The sequence below is a fragment of the Coturnix japonica genome, chromosome 13, assembly GCF_054131305.1.
Source record: "Coturnix japonica strain WE chromosome 13, WE-NBRP24, whole genome shotgun sequence".
In the NCBI taxonomy this organism is placed as follows: Eukaryota; Metazoa; Chordata; class Aves; order Galliformes; family Phasianidae; genus Coturnix; species Coturnix japonica.
Window position 1 is genome coordinate 10165214 of NC_140675.1, and position 25630 is coordinate 10190843.

The 25630-nt window shown below is 41.6% G+C and overlaps 3 protein-coding genes across 5 annotated transcripts in view; 2 read left to right on the plus strand and 1 right to left on the minus strand.

Moving 5' to 3' along the window:
* The window catches only part of CHLSN (cholesin), a 91762-nt gene that overhangs the window by 65732 nt on the left and 400 nt on the right, over positions 1-25630 (minus strand). For all 3 annotated transcript variants that reach the window (XM_085513858.1, XM_085513860.1, XM_015876534.3), the window contains exon 2: positions 25287-25416. In XM_085513858.1, the coding sequence (XP_085369984.1) occupies positions 25287-25416 (130 nt within the window). The remainder of the gene's footprint in view (positions 1-25286; positions 25417-25630) is intronic.
* Positions 45-6546, plus strand: LOC116654085 (uncharacterized). The gene is made up of 2 exons (XM_032447607.2): positions 45-323; positions 3614-6546. Exon 2 carries the CDS (start codon positions 3639-3641, stop codon positions 4656-4658), a length of 1020 nt encoding a protein of 339 aa, XP_032303498.2. The 5' UTR covers positions 45-323; positions 3614-3638; the 3' UTR covers positions 4659-6546.
* GPER1 (G protein-coupled estrogen receptor 1) lies at positions 10210-17086 on the plus strand. Its single transcript, XM_032447606.2, has 3 exons — positions 10210-10425; positions 10962-11108; positions 12364-17086. Exon 3 carries the CDS (start codon positions 12800-12802, stop codon positions 13871-13873), a length of 1074 nt encoding a protein of 357 aa, XP_032303497.2. The 5' UTR covers positions 10210-10425; positions 10962-11108; positions 12364-12799; the 3' UTR covers positions 13874-17086.

Sequence of the window (25630 nt, forward strand, 5' to 3'; positions counted from 1 at the left end):
AAAATATCTCCCTGCAGAGGATAATTTGAACTTTCAAAGTCACATGGTGAAATCATAGGTTTGCTAAACATGCAACGTGTACGGGTTTGAATGATGTAAACCCAGTTCCTGTTTCCCTTGCAGAACTGAATGTTTTTGTAGCCAGCAAGCACTGGAGTTTTTCATCGCGATTTACAGCGACAAAAGAAGTTACTGTGATATACATACACTGCTATCTGCATGAATAGAAAGGGCTACAGCCTCCAAACAGTGATTATAACTCATCTGACTATTCACAGTGCAAGTCTCGGCTAATTGTATCTGTGGAGCATTTTCCTGGAAAGGTAAGTGCTTTGTCTTACTTTGGATATGCAATGTTTTATTCAGCACGAGAGAAGCGAATTGTGAAGCTGTGGTTGTCTTTTATAAACTTATTAATGTTTGCTTCTTTAACAACATTTGAACCAGACAAAACAGTGTCACTGAGAAACATACCCGTAAAGCTGAATAAAGCCGAGCATTAAATGGAGTGAATCTGACAACTGCTTTCTGCTAAATGCAGAACTCCCACCGAGCTGACGATGGGGAGATGATGAAATCCCATTCAGTGGCGTGGATGAGAGACTCCAGCAATTCCCTATGAGCAGTCTGCTAAAGGATGGGGATTGCTGGATAATCCTAACAGGGTTGTAAGGGTTCTATAGGCAGGAAACACACCGGCAGTGCTGCTGTAGATTATGCTCAGTTATTGCTGACTCATATTCTGGGAAAAGGAAAATCTTTCGGTTTTTCAGAAGTTTTGAGTAGGATTTCGGAACTCTTTAGCCTCAAACACTTCCCAAAGTGTAGAAATTTTGTTGTGGTGCCACTACAAGAAAAACGAAGATGATATTTCACTGCAACCAACCCCCCCCCCCCCCACCTTTATTATTTTCCCACCACTTAGCCTGAACAGGAAGGTCAAATTCACACACGTGTTAACCCCCCACCCCAAAGCACCAGCATCGTTTCCGCAGGGCGGTGCAGCCCATACCCAGTCGCACAAGGAGCACTGTGTGCATTGCTGGATGATGGGGGAAAGAAGTTTCTCCTTCTCCAAGCTACTGGCAGACCGGCTGCCCTGCCCAGGCTTTTTATAGAGGGAGAGCTCAGCTGCCAGCCAGAAACTCCCTGTTTTAGGAGCTCTTCTTTCTAGACTTTAAACAAACAGAAGTTTCCTTGAGACCAAACTTGCCAGCTGCAGCAGTTAACCATCCAGTGCATGAGGGGGTAAGAAAGTAAAGGGACCTTACAGACTGGGTCCTCTCGGTACTGAAAGCTGCTATTCACTACTTGCTATTTTTTAACTACTTCTGCAAACATCGTGCTCGTTTCCTCAGCTCCACCTATTGGAAGTGAAGCAGAATGCTTCGGACAGTAGAAACCGAATGTAGTCACTTCCATCGCCTGCACAAAAGGGAGGGTGGATACGGGTGGGGAAACAGTGCCAGACAAACCTCAGAGAACAAAAACTGAAGCCGTGTGAAGGAAGGATTAACAGCATGCAAATGAATTAAAATAAAGTGGGGGGAGGGAGCTGAGGTGAGGAAGAGGATGTGTTATTAGAGAAAGGCAATGCAGGAAACCATGACTCAAACAGCATGTTGGGAGTTTCCCTCATTAATTAACCTGAGGAAAAGGCCTAAGTTCTGCCACAGCTTCTATATATGGGAGCTCTGATGGGATATTTTGATATTGGTCTCAGTCACCAGGGCCTAAATAGAAACGATGAAGTCAGTTCTCCCCCTAATCAGCTGAGAGGAAGAACTCATTCACATCCTGAGGCATTCACAGGGCACAATGACAGCTCCAGGAAGCAGAAAAGGACCCGGCCCAGCAAGCACAGCACAAATATGACATGCTGGGAGCAACCACATTCAGTTCAGCGTGAGGAATGAACTTAGAACATGGGGAACATTTCAAAACTGTCAAGACTTAGAATTTCTAAGAGTTGTTTCCTATGGTCGAGAAGTGCTGTTGCTGAAGGGCTCTCTAAAGCTGTCCCCTCTGATACAAAGAGATGCAGAGAAAGGTTACACCACCCTTTCCTAGCACAACCAGAATGCAAAACTGCCATTTGCTCTCTTTCAAATACTTAGTGAGGCATCATAACCAAATAGGAAAACAGTCTGACATTACCATTGTGACTTTCTAAAAGAAGAATAGAGACAGTGCTTGGAGTAACTTAAGAAAGAGTAACTACCTGCACTATAAACTGTAATCTTATTTGACCAGCAAGGATTTCAGAACACATTACAGCTGCTAGCATTGATCAACAGGAAATGGAGCTATTTTTCTTCTGCACAAACACAATCAGGCTCTGCTTCTCACCTCTCTTTTAATGGAAGGGCAAAGTTAGACTTACACTGTTTGCTTCACTGAGGAGGCTTCTCCACAGTGTTTAAGAGATGTGTTGTAGAAGTCAGACATTGGTGGCCTTTAGATTTCCAGGAAATGAAGAGAAACCAAAGCAGCAGATGGAAGCCAGGAGTAGGCCTGACAAGCTCCATGGCTGCAGTGACTACGTTGCACAGTCAACCACATTTATGCATGACAACATAAAGAACAGCCACAGAGCCAAGGGGAGCAGTCTCTGCAGGAGCTACTTGATTAATGAGGAATTTACTTGTATTTAAAGCACATCCTCAATAACTTTGCATCTAAATCTACACTGACCAAAGCCCTTTGTGACACAGAACTTCTCCATGCATGTCCTGCACTCCTGCCCTGGAACAGCACCTCCAGAAAGGGAAAACTCTGACTTTAAAGAGAGGGAAAGAACACTGCTTAATCAAAACATAACTCTATGGTTTTATAGAAATGCAATTATAATTACATAAGATTATATACATACACTTAATCAGAGTCACTTCGATAAGTCAACTTTTTGAATTAAAGTATTAGAATTCCAATTTTGAGGAGAGATTAAAAATATCAGAAATGTGAAGTAATGTCAGAGGTAACAACCACAAATGAACTGTCAAACAGCATTAAGACACTGACTTATCTATAATGAGCAGCGCCTGAAAACACCCATGTATCTTTACGAACTTTTACCAATTTAAAGTTACTTCCACTGTAAGAGTTAAAATCACTGGAATCCCTTGGGGGAAAGATGCATGAAATACAACTGCAAGTGTAGCACTCTTGTTACTGAGTCTGTTATTTACTGAACTAACCTGCACAAGAAAATGTGTCCTTTATGTTTACAGCATATAAAACATATTTACACGTATCTATTACTCAACATACATACAAGGTTTCCCTATGAACGTTATTGGCTTCTGAAGGATCCTCCAAACACTGAGAGGTACCAGAATTACTGTATCAACATACCCCAGGGCCACTAAGAGCCAGCAGCCCATCCGTGTTACTGTTAAATTTCTCCAGCTTCAGGAGCTCAGAACTCAGCTGCAAAAAATCCTTCTATGGCAGAACTTTACTGGGGGGTTTATAATGCACCGCTAATCGTTTTTTTTTCATGCTTAAGCATGAGCGAAAAATAATGATCTTCTGCAAAGTATGTAATGCACAAATGAAGAGATGTTGCCAAGTGTACTTTTAACACCTGTTTCTCCTTCCTTATCCATTTCAGTTTCTAACTTCCGTGGGCAGAAAGGATGAGTGCTCACAACATGACGTGGATCAGCTACCCAAGCAAGAGCCTGGCTTCCACCTCCCTGGAAGAAATCGAAGCATTCATAGCTTCTCAGAATGTCATATCAAGATTTATGCACTGTTACATCGCCTTCTTTGTGCCAACAGGACTGATAGCTGGTGTGTGCATTCTGGTCATTTTCATAAAGAATTACGTGCAGAACAAAGCCATGGAACACTTAGACTCGCTTCTCCTGCACTTCACCATCAGCAACACCACAATGATTCTGTTGTCGTTTACAGTCATCAACAGACCTGACTACATTAGAGTGACCCACCTCGCCTGCAGCGTCCTGTCATTTCTGTTCAATTTCAGTTATTTCAGCTCTCAGCACTCTTTGGTGTTGATGCTTCTCACACTGTTACTGAAGAGATTCCCACCCAGGACTGCTCTGAGCAAAGTAACCCAACGCCCCATAGTGTGCATTGGATGTGTTCTGCTATGTGCCTTCTGCTTGTCACTGATGGAAGCAGTGCTGGTTGGCACAGATAACTACCACGTGGAAACAGACTGCCAACTAGATCCATTATTTGCATGGCCTGAATACGAGATCGTTAAATTCACCTTTGGATTTGGAATCCCATCATTTCTTCAGATAGTCTCTTTTATTGCCCTCCTTGCTAAAGAAGCCCCTGCTGAAGCTCCAGCCTTACAACAGCACATTTGTACTTACCTTGCTGTGTTCATTATAAGCATAACCGCATTTATATGCCGCCTATTTTATAACATTATGATTCTCTTCAGGACAACACTGAAATTACAGATGAGCATTGGAACTCCAAAGGATGAGCTCGTGATGAATATTGCAGAAATAGTGCTGTTCTCAGAGAGCTGTGCTAGTCTGGTACTCATACTCTGTTTGCACAAACCATGCAGGGACAGAATACTTCAAGTCATACGGAGCTGCCGAAGGGCACACAGCACCAACAGCCACCTTGAAATCCCAGTAACACCTACGAGCCCTGAAATGATGTCCCAGTAATACCTGCTCTCCTAAGAACTCTCAATCTACTTCCTATGGTTCTTCTGCCTTGTGAAGGACAACTGTTCTCTCTTTTGATCCCAAACTTGGACTATCATACAGCTAGCAGGACTGAAAGAAAAATACATTTAGTCTGCTATCTGCATTGATCTAACACGTAGAAACATGTAGGACCTGGGGGACTGTTCCTATGTGTGTGTAAATATTGTTTCAACTCCTCCCTTTGCATGTCACTTAATGTGAGCAGGAAGTACTGCAGCCATAGAAGTATGCTTCTGTGATAGTAGCAATGCCTTAGTAAGGATGCACACCAAAACATATCCCGTAGCAACTTTAACTAAGGTAAAAATCTGCAGCCAAAGCATTTTCTCAGGTTTGTTTCCTCTTTGGACTGGGTTTTCTTGCCCCACTCATATTTTTGTAACATTGCTTAATTCCAGTAAGAACAGCAGTGAAACACGGGTTAAGAGTCCACCATAATCCCCAAACAGTGATACTGCAAGCCTAATTCATAGCTTGCTTGTACTGCACACACACACAAAATGGGGTTTTCCTTCCTTTTTTTCTCTTCTACATTTGCTGGAAGTTCCAAGGTTTTTATCTGAATTCTTGCACACACAAAACAACAAAAGAAAACACCACAAAACTCCCTCAAACTAATGGAAAAGTTGGTCCATAAAGAACTTTGTGTCCTTTCTGAGGCACTGAAGTGGGAAGATGGACAGGATGGCTAATTAAAACTTTGTGCAAGAATGAAAGCTTTTTGTTAAAGTATGCTCGGCTTCAACTTTGCATTGAGACTTTATGCAGTTATTGATTTAAGCCATTCTTGATGAGTTCATTCAGAAGTATGAAGTTACGTGCCTTGAACAGTCACACTCCTTATTATCCTAACTAAAAAAAAAAAATAAAGAGAGAGAAAAACCAGACCCAGAACAGGAGAAATGCTTTTAAAAAGGCAAAAAAGAAGGCAAGCCCCAGATCCAGAAAGAAATCGAGGCTTTGCTGGAGGTAGGAGAGGAACATTATATGTTTTAGAGGAGAATTCTCAGGTAAACAGTGCAAAATGGGGAAAGAAAGAGAGCTTTAAGTCATCTTGGTAGGGTCCAGATCTGTGTGCAGAGTCAGTGCAAACTGGTATGCATTGAAATACAGCAATGTGGGCACTGATCTACCAATAGGAACACGTTCTGCAAAGCAGCAGCCAGGTGGAAGACTAAAGGACATCTGCCCAAATGCACCGTGCATAGATCTAGAATGCAGATATATTGATCGAGTCCTGAAATAAAAGCCCTGAAATTCATGGGCTCTGTGACTATATCACATGCAAAGAGAGGGCAATCCTCCCAACATGACCATAAGGACCAATGTTTCCACAAGATGTAAAAATCAACTGGTGAAATATCTGCACTGCATTATGTCAGCTTGTTCTCCCACTCAGCTTTGTCCTGCTGCCAGCACGAGCAGATGGATAAATAGGGAACATCACACAGAAAAAGGCCATTATTAGATGCTGGTTAGAAAGGAGATACGTAGATAAGAGTCGCCTCTTCAAACACAAGAGTCAATTATATAGTTGTGAAAGGATTTCTATGATGACATCTGAAGTTTTGCTTTGCAGCTGAGGGAGTTTAAACAACAAGGTCTGAACATCAGCCCTGCAGAGAGGAGCTGTAAGAGCAGCACATCAGCAAAGCAAGCTGAGAGACCGAGCAAAAGGACGTGTCGGAAGATGTAAGCTGTTTATTTCAGATCAGGTAGAAAATATCATAGTTTCATGGCTAAGTATGTTATTTTCTAGAATGGGAATTATGCACAAAGGATTCTACTTTATTTACTGCTTCTATATATTCAAAGGATGAAAGAATAAATATTGTATTGTTTCTGAGTCCTGTGTTACTGTTCAAGGTGCCTGAAAGTAAACCCAGCCAGCAAATACACAGGGCCTGGTTAGAGAATGTTGGTTGGGTCCTGGGAACTGGTCTGACGTGAGCAAATCACACAGAAACTCCTGCAGGAGCCTGGAGGCTCAGTACATGTAGCATGACAGTACTGCAGTGTGTGGGTCAAGCAGAACCATGCCAAATGTCTCAGAGAAATAAAGCCTGTGGCAGCTACTGACAGAGCCAACACTTGGGAACGAGCAAGAACAAACTACTGCTGCAAAGCTGTGAGTGCTGCTGGGTACGGCTTCTGCTGCTGTCTGTGTGATGGGAAGCACTGTGCTCTGGTCTCTTCCTAAGCTATTGCATGGTGACATAGAGCATTTTCTGCACAGCTGGTTGTACTGTCATAATGTCTATAAACAGGAAAAAGACGAACTGAAAAGGAGAGAACAAAAGGAATCGGGACAGAAGGGGCTGAAATGTGAAACAAAAATCCAAACTCTCATTAGAATAATTTATAGTGACACAGAAATGTTTTGTTAAATCGTTCTTGATAAAGTTACACTGAATTTCCATTAAAATTCAGGACAATGAACATGCAATCCTACAGATCTACTTCTGATTCAACTAGAATATGAAGGTATCTAACTCTACTTGCAGAGGAAAATGGCCAGAAGTAGTTGAAAAGAGCTACAATAAAACAGTCAAATTTGAGGTAGAAGAGCAGCTTTGGCTTGGATTAACAGTGCTTATTTCTAAGCAATTAATAAATCAAAGTGCATTTTTTAAGAATAAAATTAAATTGGTCCACTCTGATCTTTTTTCCATCCATACCAGCAACAGTTTTGCTGCCCACTTTCTTCCTCACCCAATTCTGAGCACTACGTTCCAGAAGAAACAGCACAGATATTTTTGTAGGCACGCTGTCAAAAATAACCAATGCCATATATTGGAAATTTCAAAGAATATTTCTGTGCTGGTAACACACATTCAAGACCAGCTTGTCTGAAAAAAAAAAACAACCCTTCAATTCCAAAAACTCAGAGAAATGAGCAGGCTGCTGAAGTGCAAGCACGCATTTCTGAATGGGTAACATGCTGTGGAAAAGAACATGTAGAGACTAAAGACTTTTCTGAACCAGCTGGCTCCAATCTGGTCCCATTGCAAAACAGCATCCGAGCTAAAGAGAGACGGGATTTGCACAGCTGAATCATAACTTGAGCTGCTACACCCCTATTTGAATTTCAAACTTACAAACCCCTAAAGGGCTCCAGCATAGTTTGTCTTGACTTTGAGGTAGCTGCGGATCTGGGCAGGGTGAAAGCTCAAGCAGTTTAGCCATAACAAGTACGCTATGCGACTTTTACACCATACACTTTGCACAAGCAGTTGATTCGCTCAGTGACTGGTATGAAAGAATGCGTTTTGCTTCCATAGTGCTGTAATCTTTATTCTCTCATTTAGGATCAGTTTGTGACAACTATGAAATCCTTTCATTTGGACAACTGGAGTTGAAGTGCCCACGAAGGACTGCCAGACTCAACTGCTGGAGTCAGAAAGGACTGCTGCCCTGTGAACTCTATTCTTATCACATTAGGAGAGAGACTGAAGTTCTACAATGAATCATCCTTCACTTTTACACTGTGCTGTGATCCCATTTCCTAACATTTGGATGTGTTTCTCCTCTCTTTGAAGCGTTCTGCAATATACAGCATCAGAAAAACAAAACATAGCTCAAACGGCTACAGGTGCTGTCCCTGCAAAGGCTGAACTTTAAAAATATATATTTTTTTAGTAAGAAAAATGCATTCTCAGAATTATTGGCAGCTAAAAAGGCTGAACAAACAAATACACTGTAGGCAATGTTTTCTGCATGCACAAAACACAATCATTTGTTCCAACCCAAACTGTGCTCGATTCTTTGCAGGATGATCCTGTGACTGGTTAGGACAAAGCACAGAGGTACTCCAGGCAGGAGGTGTAGCTCCTTACCCAGTAGCTGGATAAGGTCACAGGTGCTGCTCATGCTAACAGAATGATGAGACAGTTCTGGGGGGGGGGAGTTTCATCTACTTGCAGAACTTGGATTTTATAGCAGCATTTTTTCCTCCTCTTCTCACCTCCCACTTCCTCTCCTATCACATCCTTTTTGCAGCACACTAGTCCTGTGCTGATGCTTTCTAACCTACATAACCTTCTATTATACTCAACTCCAAGCCTCTTGGTACACCTCAGCACATCACAGTTACATTAGTGTTCCTTCAAAGCACTACAGTGCTAGATTTTATTGAAATATATAGAAGAAGTTGACTACTACAGATTTAAGAAGAGCTGCCAGGAAAAACACTAAAGGCTGGATTACTGCAGCAGGACATGGCAGGAAGGCAAGCACACCAGTTGCTTCCACACTTGTTCTCAGCAGCAGTTGCAATAAGGCACGACAGGCAGGGCTGTAATACTGCCACAATTCAGTTCAATACGGATCACAGAGGCACTTGTTATAAAGTCCTATGGGATATCAGCAAATGATGGAGGAAAAGGGAATGCAGTATTCAGCAGCTGCTAAAATTTGTTTTAAGCACTTTGTGGCCCTTTTCAATAGGGAAATGCTGAACGGTGAGATTAAGATAGATTAATCAGTAACAATAACCCAATTGCATAAACAAGAGCCTGGAGATGCTGTCATCTGTTTTAGGAAACAAAATTCAGAGAATTCACATGACCATCTCATAAAATATTTACACAGAAGTCACTAATTACAATGTAATCATATTAGATGTGGTCTCTTCTTATGCTTCATAGCTCTCCTAGCGGGAAAAACAGCTACTTGAGGGCATTTTCAGAAGGAAATTTCCTACCTACACTCGAAGCATGGCAGAAAGACATATTTCTTGTCATAAATTTAAGCAAGAAAATCAGCACCGATAACAGCATTATACATTCTGATAGCAAATCAGCTGATGCTCGCAGCTAGAAAACCAGGGGCAGACAGAGCAGCTGATTGCTGGAGCGGGACCCCAGCAGAACAAACATGAACACCCAGAAGCCACCTCTAGGCATAAAAGGAAACATGGATCCTGCTGGCCCTTACGGGATCAGTGTGAGTTCTGAAGGACAGAACTAAGCAGAGTGAAATCACATGATGGACAAACAACAAGAAAGACTTCTTTATAATCCTGCTCTTAGAACAGAAAAAAAAACCCCAGCCCTTCAAAGCCAGTATCACAAGACTTTCTAACATGACAATTTCTGCAGTCCCACAACCCAACCATAGCCATGCACTTCTCAAAGCAAAGCACTTTAAGGCCCTCTGTTCCCATCACCCCATCAGGCAGACTCCAGAATGCCATCTGTGTGCACCTTCTCTGCAGCTAAACAGTAATGCATGCCCAAACCATTCACAAACAGCATGCTAACTTCACACTTCTGAGCCAATAACATTGATTTCTTGGAATCCTAATGCTGAGATCCAATTCATTTTTTAAATAGTGATGGAACATTGCATTGAAGTACGGCTTCATTAATGACACTTAACAGTAAGTTAGCGGATCAATATCATCATCAAAAGTTAATTATGCAAAGACACAATTGCTCTTTCAGGAGAAAAACACATTTTCTTTCAGTCTTGAGAACTGCAGCCACCAGTAGGTGGTGTTTCTGAAATGTCAGAGCACTTCTTCCCCCCTACAGATGAAATGCAAAACTCCACCTGCACTACTGCTGCTTTCAATGCAGGACTCCACGCTCGCTGCTGCTCCACGTTCACTGCAAAAGAAGCTTATTTCATCTGAGGGGCTTTGAACAGAACGATTCTACCACGCGTCAAGATGACAACACACACCTGAAAATGTAAATACATACAACATAGGACTGACTTACAGGTAGGAAAACGAAGATCTGTAACAGTAGTTTAGCAAATGACCTTTCTTAGCTGCTAGATTTCACTCCATCTAAATATTTTCCTCTAAACTGTCCCGGGGGTTTAAGAATATCTTGTATAACAGAAAGCGTTGATTCGTATGTGTGTAAAATTGGCTCAGTTGTGACTTGCAAATAAATCTGTTAATAATTGATCAGCTGAGCTCTAGGTTTGAATACGCTGCCCTGCCTGCAAAATGCCGAAGGCAAAAGGAATAGTATGCAACAGAAAAGTGACAAATAAGAGACAGCAGCTGCGCGAGTAGATCCAGCAAAAAAGAAACAGCAGAAACAGGGTTAATTCCAGCCCTATGAGGCTGTTCAGCAGCACTTCGACTGAACACAAATTAGAACAACCCTGGGAATCTATAAAGCTTGTTTTATTGCCAAGGACATGCAGCAAGATCTGCATTTTGCTGTCATAAACTATCCTTTATCTAAGGCGTTTTAAAACAGGACAGACTTTGAGATGATTTTCTTACTGCTGAACTGTCAACAGGTGACATTCCCTGCAGCTCTGCACACCTAAAGGCAAGTTTATCCTGGCACGGCAGTGGAAGTTGACGCATCCATTAAGTGCGTATGTGAGCGAGAAGCAGCCTTCTGCTGTCTGCAGGAAAACCAGCTCTGGAAAAATGGAATTAAGGTAAAACAAGGTGCTTCACAGTCTGTGGTTACCTGTAATGTTTGCAGTAGTTTGGGTTTCGGTGGGCTCTCAGACTTTAGTAAAGCCTGAGCACAGGGCTGCCATGTAGAATCAATTGCTTTGACTCATAACTTAACCTTCCTTTTATTCACAGCGTTTTACTGCCTTACTGAAAGATAAAAGGGTGTTACATGAAAGAGTGGGTCGTGCCTCACTGGTATCTGCTTGAAACAAACACCAAACCTTCTTCAAATACGCGTAATTTCACATGGATATTTTAGCATGGAGATTTACCTTATGAAAACGCTTCAAAGCACAGCAACAGTGACAGCGTACTTACAGCTCTCACTGGGAAGTAAAACCTCTTTTGATTCAAGTATCTGCTGGCTACTTCTAACAAAATGAATCCATTTGAGCAAACTGAGACATGCATTTCTGACTACAAATACTGTAAGGCTCCTTCTCCATTCTTGGTTTGCTCCTTCTGTGCATCAGTGCTACTTGAAATCATTAACAAGTGGAACTGAGCCCTAATTTTACCAGTTTTGCTGGTAGGATGAAGATTAAAGCAATTCAGAATATTCAACATTTAACACGATCTACCCTGGGTTACCATTTCCGTGCTGTCAATTTGTCTGGCATTTTATTTAAATAAACTCCCAGCACTGCTGAGTCCACAGCATTCAGTGTTCATAAGGAAACAAATAGGATGACCAACATTTCCATTCCCTTCCAGAAATCAATGTAGCATAATTAATTGCAAAGAAAAACAAACTGACGTTGGTGTAAATCCATGCGCTGCTTATATTACCTTCATTTCCAAAGTCTGCTTTTCCTTTGCTCTGAAAGCAACAGGAATCGACTGCTGTTCGCCTGCTGCTTTCTCAGCCACAGACTCTCCTACTTAATAAGCTTACGAGCCGATGATGAACTGAATACACACACACACACCACATGCATATAAACTTTATATTTATAGACTGTTTTCATTAGGCCAAATTCTCCCATTTGATTTCAGTATCTCCACGTATTCCAATACTGGATCCCTAACGGTATGCAACGTTTTATCAGATCCACCCTCACAATATAATATCATCTCAAACTCATTTTAATCCTTTTAACTGAACCATTGTGCATCCATTCCAACATGACATTTCCTACAGCCTCAGCTGCACGCCTTAAGTTAGAGGAAGCATATTGTGCATGGCAGAACGCTGGAGTATTAGATTAACAGTTTTCCATTTGCAAATTGCAGGTCCAAGGATGTGCACTGAGTATTAACAGAACACAAATGGAGCTCGAACTCTGCCAACCCCCAACCTGCACGAAGGAGAATTGCTGGTGAAAACCTTTCTTTGCAATGATCCAAGTACCATTACGGTAAAAAGATCCCTACGTGGTCTTACGGCATATAGGAACTGCAAGTGCTCCCATCTGCAATGCATATAGTGTCTTGTAAGAAAAAAAGGAAGAAAGAAATGTATTTCTTGTACTGTTCTATTTCAGTCCATTTCAAGTCTAATTAATTCGGCTCCTAAAGAATTTGAATTTCCTATTTATAAGTGCGGGCTCTCTTCCATTCCAATCAAAATGCTTCCAATCCACTGCTTTGAAAACAGCCCAAAATCTCATCTTTTTGGCATTACAACCAAACTGTGAGTGCCGTTACCTTTTGTGCAGATACTTTAACCATGGAAACCTACTCCGCCTCAGTACCACCTGTTATATGTAACAGCACAACTTTTGACCTCAATGGATCCCATCTGTGTAACGAGAGCCTGTCTTCTAGATTAGCAGATAAATCAGAACACCAACAATACATTATTGGGCTTTTCTTGTCGTGCCTTTACACAATATTTCTTTTTCCCATCGGTTTTGTAGGAAACATTCTGATTCTGGTGGTAAACATAAGCTTTCGTGAGAAGATGACTATCCCAGACCTTTACTTCATCAACCTCGCGGTGGCCGATCTCATTTTAGTTGCCGATTCTCTCATTGAGGTGTTTAATCTTGATGAAAAGTATTACGATATCACTATTATATGCACCTTCATGTCTCTGTTCCTTCAGATCAACATGTACAGCAGCATTTTCTTTCTGACGTGGATGAGTTTTGACAGATACATAGCACTGGCAAAAGTAATGAGGTCCAACCTGTTTCGCACTATGCAACACGCCAGGTTGAGCTGTGGTCTCATCTGGATGGCATCTATTTCTGCAGCACTAGTGCCATTCACAGCCGTGCACTTACAACACACCGGAGAGGTCTATTTTTGCTTTGCAGATGTAAGAGAAATTCAGTGGCTAGAAATAACCCTGGGGTTCATCATCCCCTTTGTGATCATCGGTCTTTGTTACTCATTAATCGTTCGAGTTCTTATAAAAGCACACAAGCACAGGAGCCTTCGCCTGCGCCGACAGAAGGCTCTTCGGATGATATTCGTCGTGGTCCTGGTTTTCTTTATCTGCTGGCTCCCTGAAAACGTCTTCATTAGCGTCCAGCTTCTACAAAAGAAAAGCGAGCCCACCTCGTCAAGCAGCCCATCCTTCAGACACGACTACCCTTTAACGGGACACATCGTGAACCTCGCAGCTTTCTCCAACAGCTGTCTGAACCCTTTAATTTACAGTTTCCTAGGGGAAACCTTCAGAGACAAACTGCGACTGTACATTGAGCAGAAAACCAAGATGTCCACGTTACATCGGTTCTGTCAGACTGCCTTGACATCTGTCATCCCCGACAGTAATGAGCAATCAGAGGTCTGATTTAGGGCTGTTGTGCAGCACATCCGACTGTGAAGTTGTGTAAAGAGTGAACAAAATGCTTACTACTAACAGCAAAAAGCACGCCCGCCTGTGTATATATTGTATGGCTCTACTGAGTATTTAAGGTTTATATTCGGAATGTTTTTATGACAACTTCAATGTAGAAGAATATGTTATAGTCAGATTTTATTTAATTAAGAGCAGGATTATTAAAAGCTGAGCACTGAAGGAGCTTTATTTTATGTAATACATGCATGAATGATAAAATAGAAGAAAATTTTATCAAGCTAGGAAGACTCTAGATTTAACTCGATTATCAGAGATGCTGTTTTGCTGGTGTATAGAAGGTACTTCCACTTAAATAACCAAACTGCAGTAAGAGTGGGGGAAAATCATTACAACAAATTGATGTGGAGTTGCAGAAAGCAGTGATTTTTACCTGAACGTGTTAAGTTAAATGACTTTGCTTTTGAGAACTATATAGTATTATCTTCATTGTATTCCAGCATGTCTTCCACAGTTAACTGTTTCTGATCTTAATATAATCTAGAATGGTGATGAGTTCTCGTCTCATAAATCTAATCTGCTGCTTATATCAGCGCTTGATCAAACCTGAAATCATCTGTCATTATATGGTTCATCTCAAAGAACTTAACTGCAGCAAAACGTAATGCATTGCTCTTCTGAGGATTCCCAAGACAGCACTTCTCAGGATGGATATAATTGGACTTTCAGTCAAAATGCAAGCACGTCAATATGTGTGCATCCACATCTCCCTCCAGACTCAAACAAAAGTCGTATAAGATCTGTCTCCACTTAGCAGACCCATTCAGGTGGCTTTAAGGAAGTCACATTCCAAAAAAAGACCATAAGAAATGTTTATAAAGATGAAAAAGCCTCTTTTTTTCTTTTCTTTTTCCTTTTTTTAAGAAGAACTTTTGTAAAGGTGAACAGGTCAGAACTGCACTTTGTGCCCTGTCCACCCCAACCCCAGAAACCACTGGTCTTAGGGACCTTAAGATGCACGTTGGTTGCTCTGTTCATTTGAAGATCAATGACGCTAAGAAAACAAACGTTACCACCACATGGTAGGAAAAAAACAGCTTCTAATTTCTTCTAGAAAATAGCTGGGTTTTAAATCTGGATGATGCTCAGTGCAGGTTAATGCTGGACTTCCCCCAAGGAAGCCGTAAAGTTCCTAGAGATTCATGCACAAGGTCATTAATCCATCACTCACTGCAGCTCTGGAATACACAAACTAATTCCACCAAGCAGAGCACCACAACCCCAGTCAATGTGATGATGTGCCCTATTTTCAAACGTCGCATATGGGCCAATTAGCACACTAAAGGATTTCTAAAACATAGACGCTTAAAACAAGGAGTAGAGTATTAAGCTACAAAGGAAATGGTGATTCCATTCGTATTTCTCATTAAATACTCAGCTTCCTAATGAAATTGTAGCCACAAAAGGTTTGACCTACTAGCAGAGAGGCCTCAAGATGATACTGCATTGGGACTAACTGGATGTTCCTGGAACACTGAAATAGGAACAGCAGAGAGGAGTTAGCCCAGATGCTGGCCATTTCCAAGGGACAGTTACTCACCAACTAAGGAGAAATTCCCACTTACTCCCATCTTTCTGGTAGAGCACTAATGATATTTTCTCTCTGAAAGATGCAGGCACTGCCATGCCTTCTCTGCATAGAAGCTGCTCGACAACACAGAGCAGCAAATCATACATACAATCATACATATGTCCATTTTCCCTCATTACTTTCATGATTGGAATCAACCACAACCATCTCTGTCCCGGTGTGCATTAACCAGCCTTCTGACAGGCAGCTGCTTCAAACAGCACAAACAGAAGGAACAGATCACACTTCCAGCAATGCATTTCCATCAAGTGAGCACACAGCCCCAGCACAGCATATCAGCTTTGGGTAACCCCAGCACTTTCCATGAATAAACCAATTTCTTTGGGGTCGCAACAATACAGTTTCCCAAACAGAATTCCTCTATCCAGCATCCTATTATATGTCTAAAAGCACATTGCACACCTGAGCTACCAGAAGAGGTTCTTTCTGTTGGTATTTCGGTTCAGGTTTATGAGCTGTACCTGAAATGACTACATTTAGGTGAAAAATGACACCTCTGCACAGAAGTTGGTGATGGTGGTGGGTTTTTTTCCCCCTAATGGGTAATTTAATCACATAAAGTTGCTTTCACTGAATCCTTTCAACAGTTTGAGATTTACCACACAGTGACTGTGCAGGCTTGAAAAGCAAAGACAGCTGGTCTCAAGATGAAGTTTAATTCATGTAAAGCATTAATGATATGAATGCATGGGGCAAGGAACACAAGTCAGTGGGTCAAACAACCCCAGATCCTGTGAGGGACAGATGAGATGCAGAGAACGACAGTTTCTTCCTTTCCCCTTCTGGTCCACAAAAAAAACAAAGGCTAGAATCCAAAATGCTCAACCCACCCACTCCAAAAGGGAACAGCTGCTATGAAGCAAATTCAAAAAGCAGAAATCTTAAAACATGATTGTCTTTAATATCGCTTCTGCCAACTGGAAAAGATACCATCTCTTCCTATATTGCCCTCATGTCACCAATTGCTGTACTTTATCAGCTGTTCATTAGGACTGCAAAAGGGAGGAGGTTACCTGGATGACTCTGAGTGGTTAGGATTGCTACTTAACGTGTCAAAATGTGGTTTACAGAAGGTGAAAGCATGTAGAATTCAACCGTGAGCGTGATTTAATTCCATTTGAACTTATTCCTACATAAACAGGAGAAACAAATGCACACACAAAGGGCAGGTTTGAATGTTAACAGCTACTCCTGAAGATGAATCAATGAATTTATATGATTTTGCTTGGAAATTAGAGTGATTTGAATTGAGGGGATACCACCCTTCCCTTCCAACCCAAAAGCCTTTCCCCACTCATTCAGAGCACCACACAAATGTTTGGGACTTTCAAACAAAGAAGTGCACAGAGCTGAACTCATGGTTGAATTCAATTAATCCAAATATCTCTTTGCAACACAAGGTTACTCCCGTGTTACCAATTACACTTACAGCAGCCCATCGCTACACAGCCAGCCAGACATTTCTCATTCAGACTGTTTAGGTTAAGCTATTATTATTATTATTATAACATTCTGTTTAATAAACGTGTCTCCAATAAACATTTCCACCTCAGAAATGTATTTTATCTTTTTTTTTTCCCCTCTTAATGTTTAATCTACAGAAACATATGATAGGGAACAAGCCATTTTTAAGACATGCTTGCAGACCACCTTGCCCATAAACTCTTAAGCTCTGTTGGCAGAGAGGTGTACAGTGATAGACAGTGATCTGTGCCATGTGCTGCATCTTAGTAAGACACACTGGATTTGAAAGTCTGAGCACTCTCCATTCATATTTACAATTCTGATGCCTTCCCTACCACTGGAAAAATGGTATTTTCCAAACTATTTATTCTCCATTGACATACAATACATGGCAGTTTTAGCCCTTGCCTTTTAGCTTCCTTTTAGGCTTCCATTCCATCACACAGCAGTGGGACACATCCAGGAGCTAAGAAGGAACAGCTGCAGGCTGAGCCAGCCACCCAAGCTGACAGCAAGAAAGCAATGCCTTCTCAGGACCTCAGGCCCTGCAGGATCAGCTCACTGCCTTTCACTCAGCATCTCGCGTGCTGCCTCGGTTATTTACATCATACAGTTCATTCCACTGCAACTGATTTAGAGATGCTTGTCTCAGCCTCATCAAGTCTGTGTGTTTAGGAAGGATTCAAAGTCGTTTAACTCCAGTGATAAAACCAAGCCAAGTTTTCAACCTGTTTTTCCAAATCACTCAAACTCTGTCTTCTACAAATATACATAGAAATCTGCACGTTCTGAGTTCACAAACTACTGAGTTATTCATTATTAAAAGAACAAAACCCCAACCCTGCTTTTTTAAATGCACATACCCTACGTAAAGATGTAGTGCAGCAGGGTAAGCAATGACTTTGTTTAGAAATCCCCATGCTTGACCTGCAAGCAAAATCATTCCAAAGGCTTAAAATCTTTCCAAACTGCACAACATACGTTTTCTGGAAGGACTTCAGAAATACTCTGTAACAAAGACATAATAGAGAAATGGGAAAAATACTGGGATACTGTTACATTATCCTTAGCAATGGCATGAAGGCTGTTCTGACAGGAGTTCACTGGCTGTCTAATAGCAGCAAAGATGGATGCCTTCTGCCTCAACCACAGCAACATTTCCGTTACTGCATATTCTCTCAATAGAAACAGAAATATAATGGCAAATGAGATTTTCTTCTATTCATTCTCTTCCATTCAGAGCTGAAGAGAAATAGCCTTACCTGACTACAGCAACTATTTAACTCTTGTGTGCCACTATTCAGTTACAAGTGCAAGTGGGGAGAAACCCAAGAAAGAGCTCTCTCAGTGTTGTCGCATGCTCCAAAAATCAATCTGTGGGCTGGGCAATGAGACAGAAATGAGATGCAGACAGCAATACCCGCAAGAAGGTCATTTAGAAGTTCTCTTGGCTTTCAAAGACTTGAATTCAAAAGAATTACTTCTGATATCATTACAATCTGAACACTCTTAGAACAGCAAGACAAGCAACGTGCTATTTCCTTATCGTGGTGCAGAAGAGGTGCTGACACGTGGCACTGCAGAGGTGCCATGGATCATAAGTGCAGATTTGCTGACCAGGAGCTGCTGACACTGACAGCAGATGGCACAGGAGCTAAACACATGCTCAGCCCACAGCACGGGCTGTGTGAGCATCCTTGGCAATCCTGTCCCTGGTCCCCATGAGATAGCTGATCCTCTCAACCTTCCCTGCTACAGGGTAAGGCCTTTCTTGGACAGAAAGTGCTATTTATTGTATGAACAACAGAACATAAAATACAAATTGCTTAGATTTATTATTAGCTATGTCAAAATGTGAAGGTAGAATAGAACGACAGTTATTAAAAACACACATCTTCCCTCCATGCTTTCATATAAACTCTATGCTCCATTCTTAGTGATGCAACTCTAACTCTTTGGCACACTGTCTGAATGGTTCTGATGTGCTTTAGAAAGGGTGTAGAGGCAGAGCTCTCCATCTCCCCATGTGTACGTATGCTGTTTGCAAAGCCTGCCTTACAGATGCAAATTATTAAAATAATGCTGAAAATTCAATAAAACATTCTATGATGATGATCATCTGCTTCGTGTCCTACAGAACTCTAGTGGGATTCGATTAGGAGTAGGGAAATGCATTCAAAGACAGGGTCTGGTTCTTTAGGAAGGAGGCTCTCCCATCAAATACCTTCATGCTAGTACACACAGCACTTCATGCAGCTTCTGTAAGTCCAAAGATCAATTTTCTGTTCTAATTACTTGTTGGATGTATGAGAATTTATTCATCTACATGGCTTTGATCTAACACACAAGAGCCATTTTATCTGTGATTTATCAATTAACATATATAAGCATACACCACTATTTCACGTGGCTTTCAATATTGCCTCTAAATGCAGAGGGCATTTTTGCTACTACTTATTTACTTATAGGTAGTGATAAGAGATAAGATGCTTATAAGTAAATAAGAGTGTTTGGACCTAATTTTTATATTAAGTAACTGGGGCCTTTTCTAGCAGCTGTCATTCATGATGCCTCTGTAATGAACTAGGACCAGAAATAGAGAATGAGAAAACAAAAGCACACCAGCAGCATCCTCACTTGAGCGGAGCTGGGTGGCATTACACCCAGTATCACCTGCCCCCTCAGTGATTCTCAGCATCCCCAGCAGCTTTGGCCATCAGTGGGAACCCTGTGCTGAGCTCCAGTTTCCTGCAAATATGCACAGCTAAGTCATGAAAGCAAGGATTTATATTGGAAGCTGAGCAAGAACACTCAAGGAAAGTTCTCACCACTGAGTAGAGAGCGAGAGCTGAAAGGAAATGTCAGCTCTGTTCCAAGAGGTGAAATAATTTCCCCCCTTCGTGGCTAACCAGGAACAGTTGTGTTCCACCACCAAGCTCCCATCACTTCAACTCCTGGGTACGAGGAAAAGCAAGGAGCTGAATTTCAATGTATACAGATTAAGGCAGAGTGAGCACAGAACTTTTGCTGGTTAATATGTGCTGAAAAACACACAATTCCTTTAAACCAAAGTCAGAAATGCACCAAGTGCTGTTTATCCCAAACACAGTTGGGGACGTGAGCCTTTCGCCTGGGAAAACCATCTTCAAAGCAGCAACTGTTTTCCCAGCTGTGAACACTCTTTCCTGGGAAATCTACTCGTACCATTACAAAAATAATTTTCAAAGGAATGTGAAATGATTCTGCCTAATCTATGCATATCCGTGTTTCAGACATTATTCTGTACCTCCTTAGGCATGTTTGTTTACAGAAGGCCTCGTATTCCCTACAAACACGACGTGGTGTGACAATAAAAAAATGTTACTTCTTTTAATAGATAAATAAATATGTGGTTAATTCAATCAAATCATTTGTACCAGCTCTAGCAATATTCCGAGTAAGAAGTGTTAGCAGGAAACAAAGAGCTCTGTCCCATAAGCCGCTGCCCTCTCCGTTTGTTTTTTCATCCCCTTTCCCCTAATTTGAATAATATCACATAGATATTAAGAAAGCAGACAAAACACGTAGGATCCCACACAGCGAGTCACAAATGGGGTCCCAGTTTGGTAAATGCTTTCAGCAATCACTGGGCTGTCCTGTGGAGCAGCAGTCCAGGGCCAGCAGGCCTTGGGGCAAGGCAACCAGCAGAAAGGTAGGCCAAAGGAAAGAGAAACGGGCCCGATGTTTTTAATGCAGACTGTCCAAGCCCAGCAGGCTAATGGAAGTTGAATAACATCCCTACTGACACTGAACTTTGTGTTGAGGAGGAGCTATCTAACCCTCCTTTTCACCAGGAGAGAGGTTAATTCACTAAAGATATCCCTTCCAACAAACCAACTGCTGGTGTACCCCTGCATGGAGGCAGGGATGAAAGACTATGTCATCTTCATAACACACACAGAACTCTATTTCCATGTCAGAAATGCAAACTACGTGGCCAAAAAACACTGCAAGATTCTTAATTGAGGAGGTTTAGCTCAATAAAATGAATTCTCTAGCAATTTATTTTCCTTTTATTTCCTCCAATATGGAAGACCAATTCTCTAAACAAATATTAGAAATTACTACATGGATAACATTAAGCACAGCACGCAGGATTAAGTTAGTAAAACAAAGCTGTACAAATGCAGGAGGACACACTAAGTGGTGCAACTTCACAACACAGCTCAGGGTAGAAAATACAGCTGATACTGGTGGTTACAGGAAGGGTTTCACATCATTCAAAGTAAATCAATAAATAAATCAAAGTAACAAGACAGGACTCATAGACTCTGTTTGCAAACCATCCGCAGCTCGTTATTCAAAGAACAGCCTTTAGTATGAATTAGTGGGCTGCCAAAGAAAGAAATACACTTCCCAGTGAGAGCTTTACAGTATCTGCTTGATAGATCTTAAGCCACAAAGGTCTGGTTTGCATTTATTAACCATTCACATTACTCCCCCATCCACCTGATTACAAGCAGCATTAGAGATCATATCGAAGCATCACTCCTAAGTATTCCAGCACAGCTCACACCACAATGTTCACCTCCATAGATGAAACGCTGTGCTTTGTGGGTTCGGGGTTCCACTATTATACACAAAACAATCACTTTTGGTGGTTGGCTTTGCTGCAGGATGAGCTTAATAACTCCTCGATGGCCTTTATCGCAATCCCCAAAAGGCTGAAGAGAAAAAAACACTTTCCCTACTAAATTTGCCATTTTCCATTTAGCAAACAGAGCTCACTGTTTGGGCACCTGCACAGCAGCCCTGTGATTAAAGAAACGCTCCAAGCTACTTGTTTATTTGCCATTGTTTGTACTGCCTGGATGGAATCTCAAAAATTAAATTCCTTTCCCACTGATTTTGCCTTTATCTGGAGGAAACGTTGATTCCTCCTCCCTCCAACCAGCAGCGCTGCTGAAGATGACAAGGAACAGAAGAGGGCTCGTGCTACATGAGCATTACCCAAAATACCCCTCAACCACAAACAACTGGATTTGATTTATAATGACCTGACTGGCTCTTACTCAATTTTCCTTGAAGTTACAACATTTGCTAGGCTAAATTGGGAAGGAAGAGGAAATTAACGTTGTTTTCTATGGATTATCAATTTTGTGTCTCTTGCTTAATAGATGTTCAACTCTGGAAGGATTTCTTTCTTAATGCAGAACGCCTGCAGCTCTGAGATCAGCACTGGGGGAACAGGATGCAGCCCTTGCATCCCAGGGTTAAGAGATCCTTGGGTACAGGGAGGTCGCTCTCAGCAGAACTCCAATAGCCTTCACAACCAAAGCCAACACTGCACGATGTTCTTTGCCTACAACACTAAGCATCAGTTCTGCCTTTCAGTAAGCTTCCATGGCACTGAGGCAGCCTGAAGGGTGAAGACATACATAAGCAGAAGCAAAGCATGAGTGACTGCAAACAAGCACTTCCAACACTTCTGTTACTTCAACATGACAGATAACAATACCATAAATATTCTTGCCATGGAACCGAGACAAAACTCATTTGTCACAGACAAGGCCCATCAGAAAGTTTTCCTTTAAGAAGCCAGTGTTTAACTCCAGACCACCAGTCCAGAAGGCGTACTTCAGATTTCTTTTCTTTATGCCTATATTATGTGACAATATAAAGAATAATCTCCAATTATAGCACAGTTTAACGTAAGACCGTGTTGGTAAGCTAGAAAATCATTAAAAACACTGAAACTAATGCCCAGGCACTTTAAAAATCAATGTTAAAAACACGTGGGTTTTACTGCCAAGTTGCTCAATAAAACAGATGTCAAGAAAAACAGTAAGAACTACGCAAGGTAAATCCAATCTAAAAGCTTGCATTGCTCAGCACCACTCGAATTTGTCACGCAGAGCCACGTGGTTCTGAGCTCATTCAGGTCCTGTTGTATCCGAATCACTCACTGCTATTTAACGTAAAGAAAAGAAACTGAGAAGATGGAGATCAATAAGACATCAAGATGACTCCAAAAAGGTCAAGCTGTTCCAAGGGAAAATGCTTTCATCTCAGGCTGCTGAGAATCTGTGAAATAACTTCCATGAAGGGATGATCAATGGGTACTAAATTCGGTCACTTAAGACTGATTTCAACATCCCTGCCTGCAGCTCTCTAACAAAATCCAATAGAGATTTACATTTCCCACTTTGCAGACTGAAAGTGCTGTAACAGAATAGGGAAAAAAGAAGTAAATCATGGGAGAGAAAAGTGACTTAATGACCCAGTGAAAACCCCTTCACCACAAGCAGCGCACCGTGCTGCTGCCTTCTGATCTATTTCCATCACATGAAACTCTTTAGCAGGAACTGGAAACTACCAGTTCCTGCATTAAGAACACCAAAAAAGTTCTCTTTACTTCAGTTCCTGCATTAGAAATCCATCGTAGCTGACCAGCATCCAGCTGTCACACTTCAGCAATTTCTGCAGGTCTATCAGATGTTAAGCCTACTTTAAAGTAGCAGTTCCATCCAGCTACCAGAGGCCACCACTCTGCAGCTTTCTTCTCTCGAGAGCTCCTTCTCCCCTTCCTGTACATGCACAGCAAATGTACCTTGTTTTCAGCTCCATCTTGCACACTGACAAGGTCTGATTGCCAACAGCATTTGAAAGCACAACTCCACTGTGACTTAACTGTGTATTTCACGCTAAGCTGGGAGCAGAAATGAGCAACAAAGTGGAATACAGCTGACACTCATTGACCACTTCTGCAGCAAAATTGCTTCAGGTCTGCCTGATGTTTTTTCATCCTCACCAGCCATTTCAAACAAAAAAATGTGGTCTACTGACTTACACTTTCCTACTATCAACAGTTATAAGTTTATAAAGCTGATGCCAAAAAATGGCTTCCCATAGACCTTATATGGTATTCCCTAAAACTAACACCAGATACATGTTTAAGCCACCCACTGACACCAACATTTATAGTCCTAAGAACACTGTGCCTAGCCATGTTCCCTAATAGCACAAAGGAGCCTGCTTTCCATTTCACATTTGCTCTCTCTTTCACTGTCCTACAGCCTGTAAGGACAACAAGATCTGATCCAGGGCTTCTACGAGCTTATAGAGTGACATCAGATGGTCCAAAAAGGAGCAGACAACGACATTTTAACTTTGACTTTCCATTTCACACTTCTTCCCCTGGGAAATTATTGTCACACAAATTGAGTTACATCACTATGAACCTGAAGTCTATAACACGCAACACAGAAAGGGAAGGAGAAACATTTCCTTTTATGAAGCTACAAATAAGAGACTTTCCATTTCCCTCTGACACAGACAAAGGTGCACTCTTCTTTCCTTACTTCAGCACATTCCTGCCGTGTTAAAACCACAAGTATTTACAGACCTCCAAACAGCTACTGCCCAGAAGTTGGCTTTTCTCATCATTCACAACAAATGCAGACATTTGTATATGCAAAAGCTCTCAGGAAGAAGTACTGCCAATAAGCTTAGGTAAAGTACAATAATAAAATGAGCAGTGCTATATTCTAGTTATGATCTCTATTGCATCATGCATCTCATGGTTAATGACAGGGGCACATAGCATTCACATTTATATTAGGCCAGGAAACACAACAGTGTTCTGTAAGACCATGGCTTATCATCACCCTGACAATCCCTAAGTAAAACAACTTCACCTTTTGTTTTCTGCCTTGTTATATCATCAAACCACTTTTGTTCCCTTGATCCACATCCTACATTAAACACTTGCAGTAACCAAAGTCACCTTGTTTCCATACCATTTCCATCAGAAAAAACAGAGAAACCCTTCAGTTTCCACTTCACATCTCAGCATTGTTAGTGTAGTTATCATCAGATCAATTGATCAAGTATTCCATTACACAGAGAGTCTGCTGACACCTTCTGGCCATTCCACATTCTGTACAAACACCAACAGGATTTCCATGACAAAAAATCTTTCATGCTTTTCCAACCACTCAGAATCACATGAAGGCTTCAGCTACGCTACCACTGCCATATGACAGCTGGTCAGAGCCACTGGGTTCCCCTTCCACCCACATGCTCTCACTCATCCTTCGTCCTTCATAAAAGCATTCAGAGCAGACTCTGACTGCTACAACTACACAACATAAATCAGATGCAGCCCAAGATGTTTGATTCATTTATCTCCTCTTTCACTTTCACTCCAGGCATTCAAGGGCCCATTGCAACTGAATCACATGGCAATCTCAGACTATGGACCGACCTATCCACATTGTACTGAATTAAACAGTGAAAACCAACATGACCCACCTGGAGACTTGGTTTCTTTTTCTCTGGTTCCGTTTCTGACTCCTGCTCTCCCTTATGGGTCACTCGTTGTTTTCGCTGTTTTCTTTTCTCTTCTTTCATTTCTTTGCTCTGTGTATTTTTCTTTGCCATTCTGAAATGGAACATCATGTAATTACCAACCATCACAGCGCCATCACAACTCCCAATTTTGGGTTGTTTGATGGACAAACCTCCTACATGGAGTCTATGTGAGTAGAAGAATTATATCTTTATTCATTCTTAATTTATCTTAGTTCATTGCATTGAACTTCAATGAACCTGGGTGGCAGGTCGGCAGCACAAGTGGCAATGCCATGCTCCGAAAG

Coding starts and splice junctions, on each gene's coding strand:
- LOC116654085 (XM_032447607.2), top strand. CDS start 3,639: ATGAGTGCTCACAACATGACGTGGATCAGCTACCCAAGCAAGAGCCTG.
- GPER1 (XM_032447606.2), top strand. CDS start 12,800: ATGGAAACCTACTCCGCCTCAGTACCACCTGTTATATGTAACAGCACA.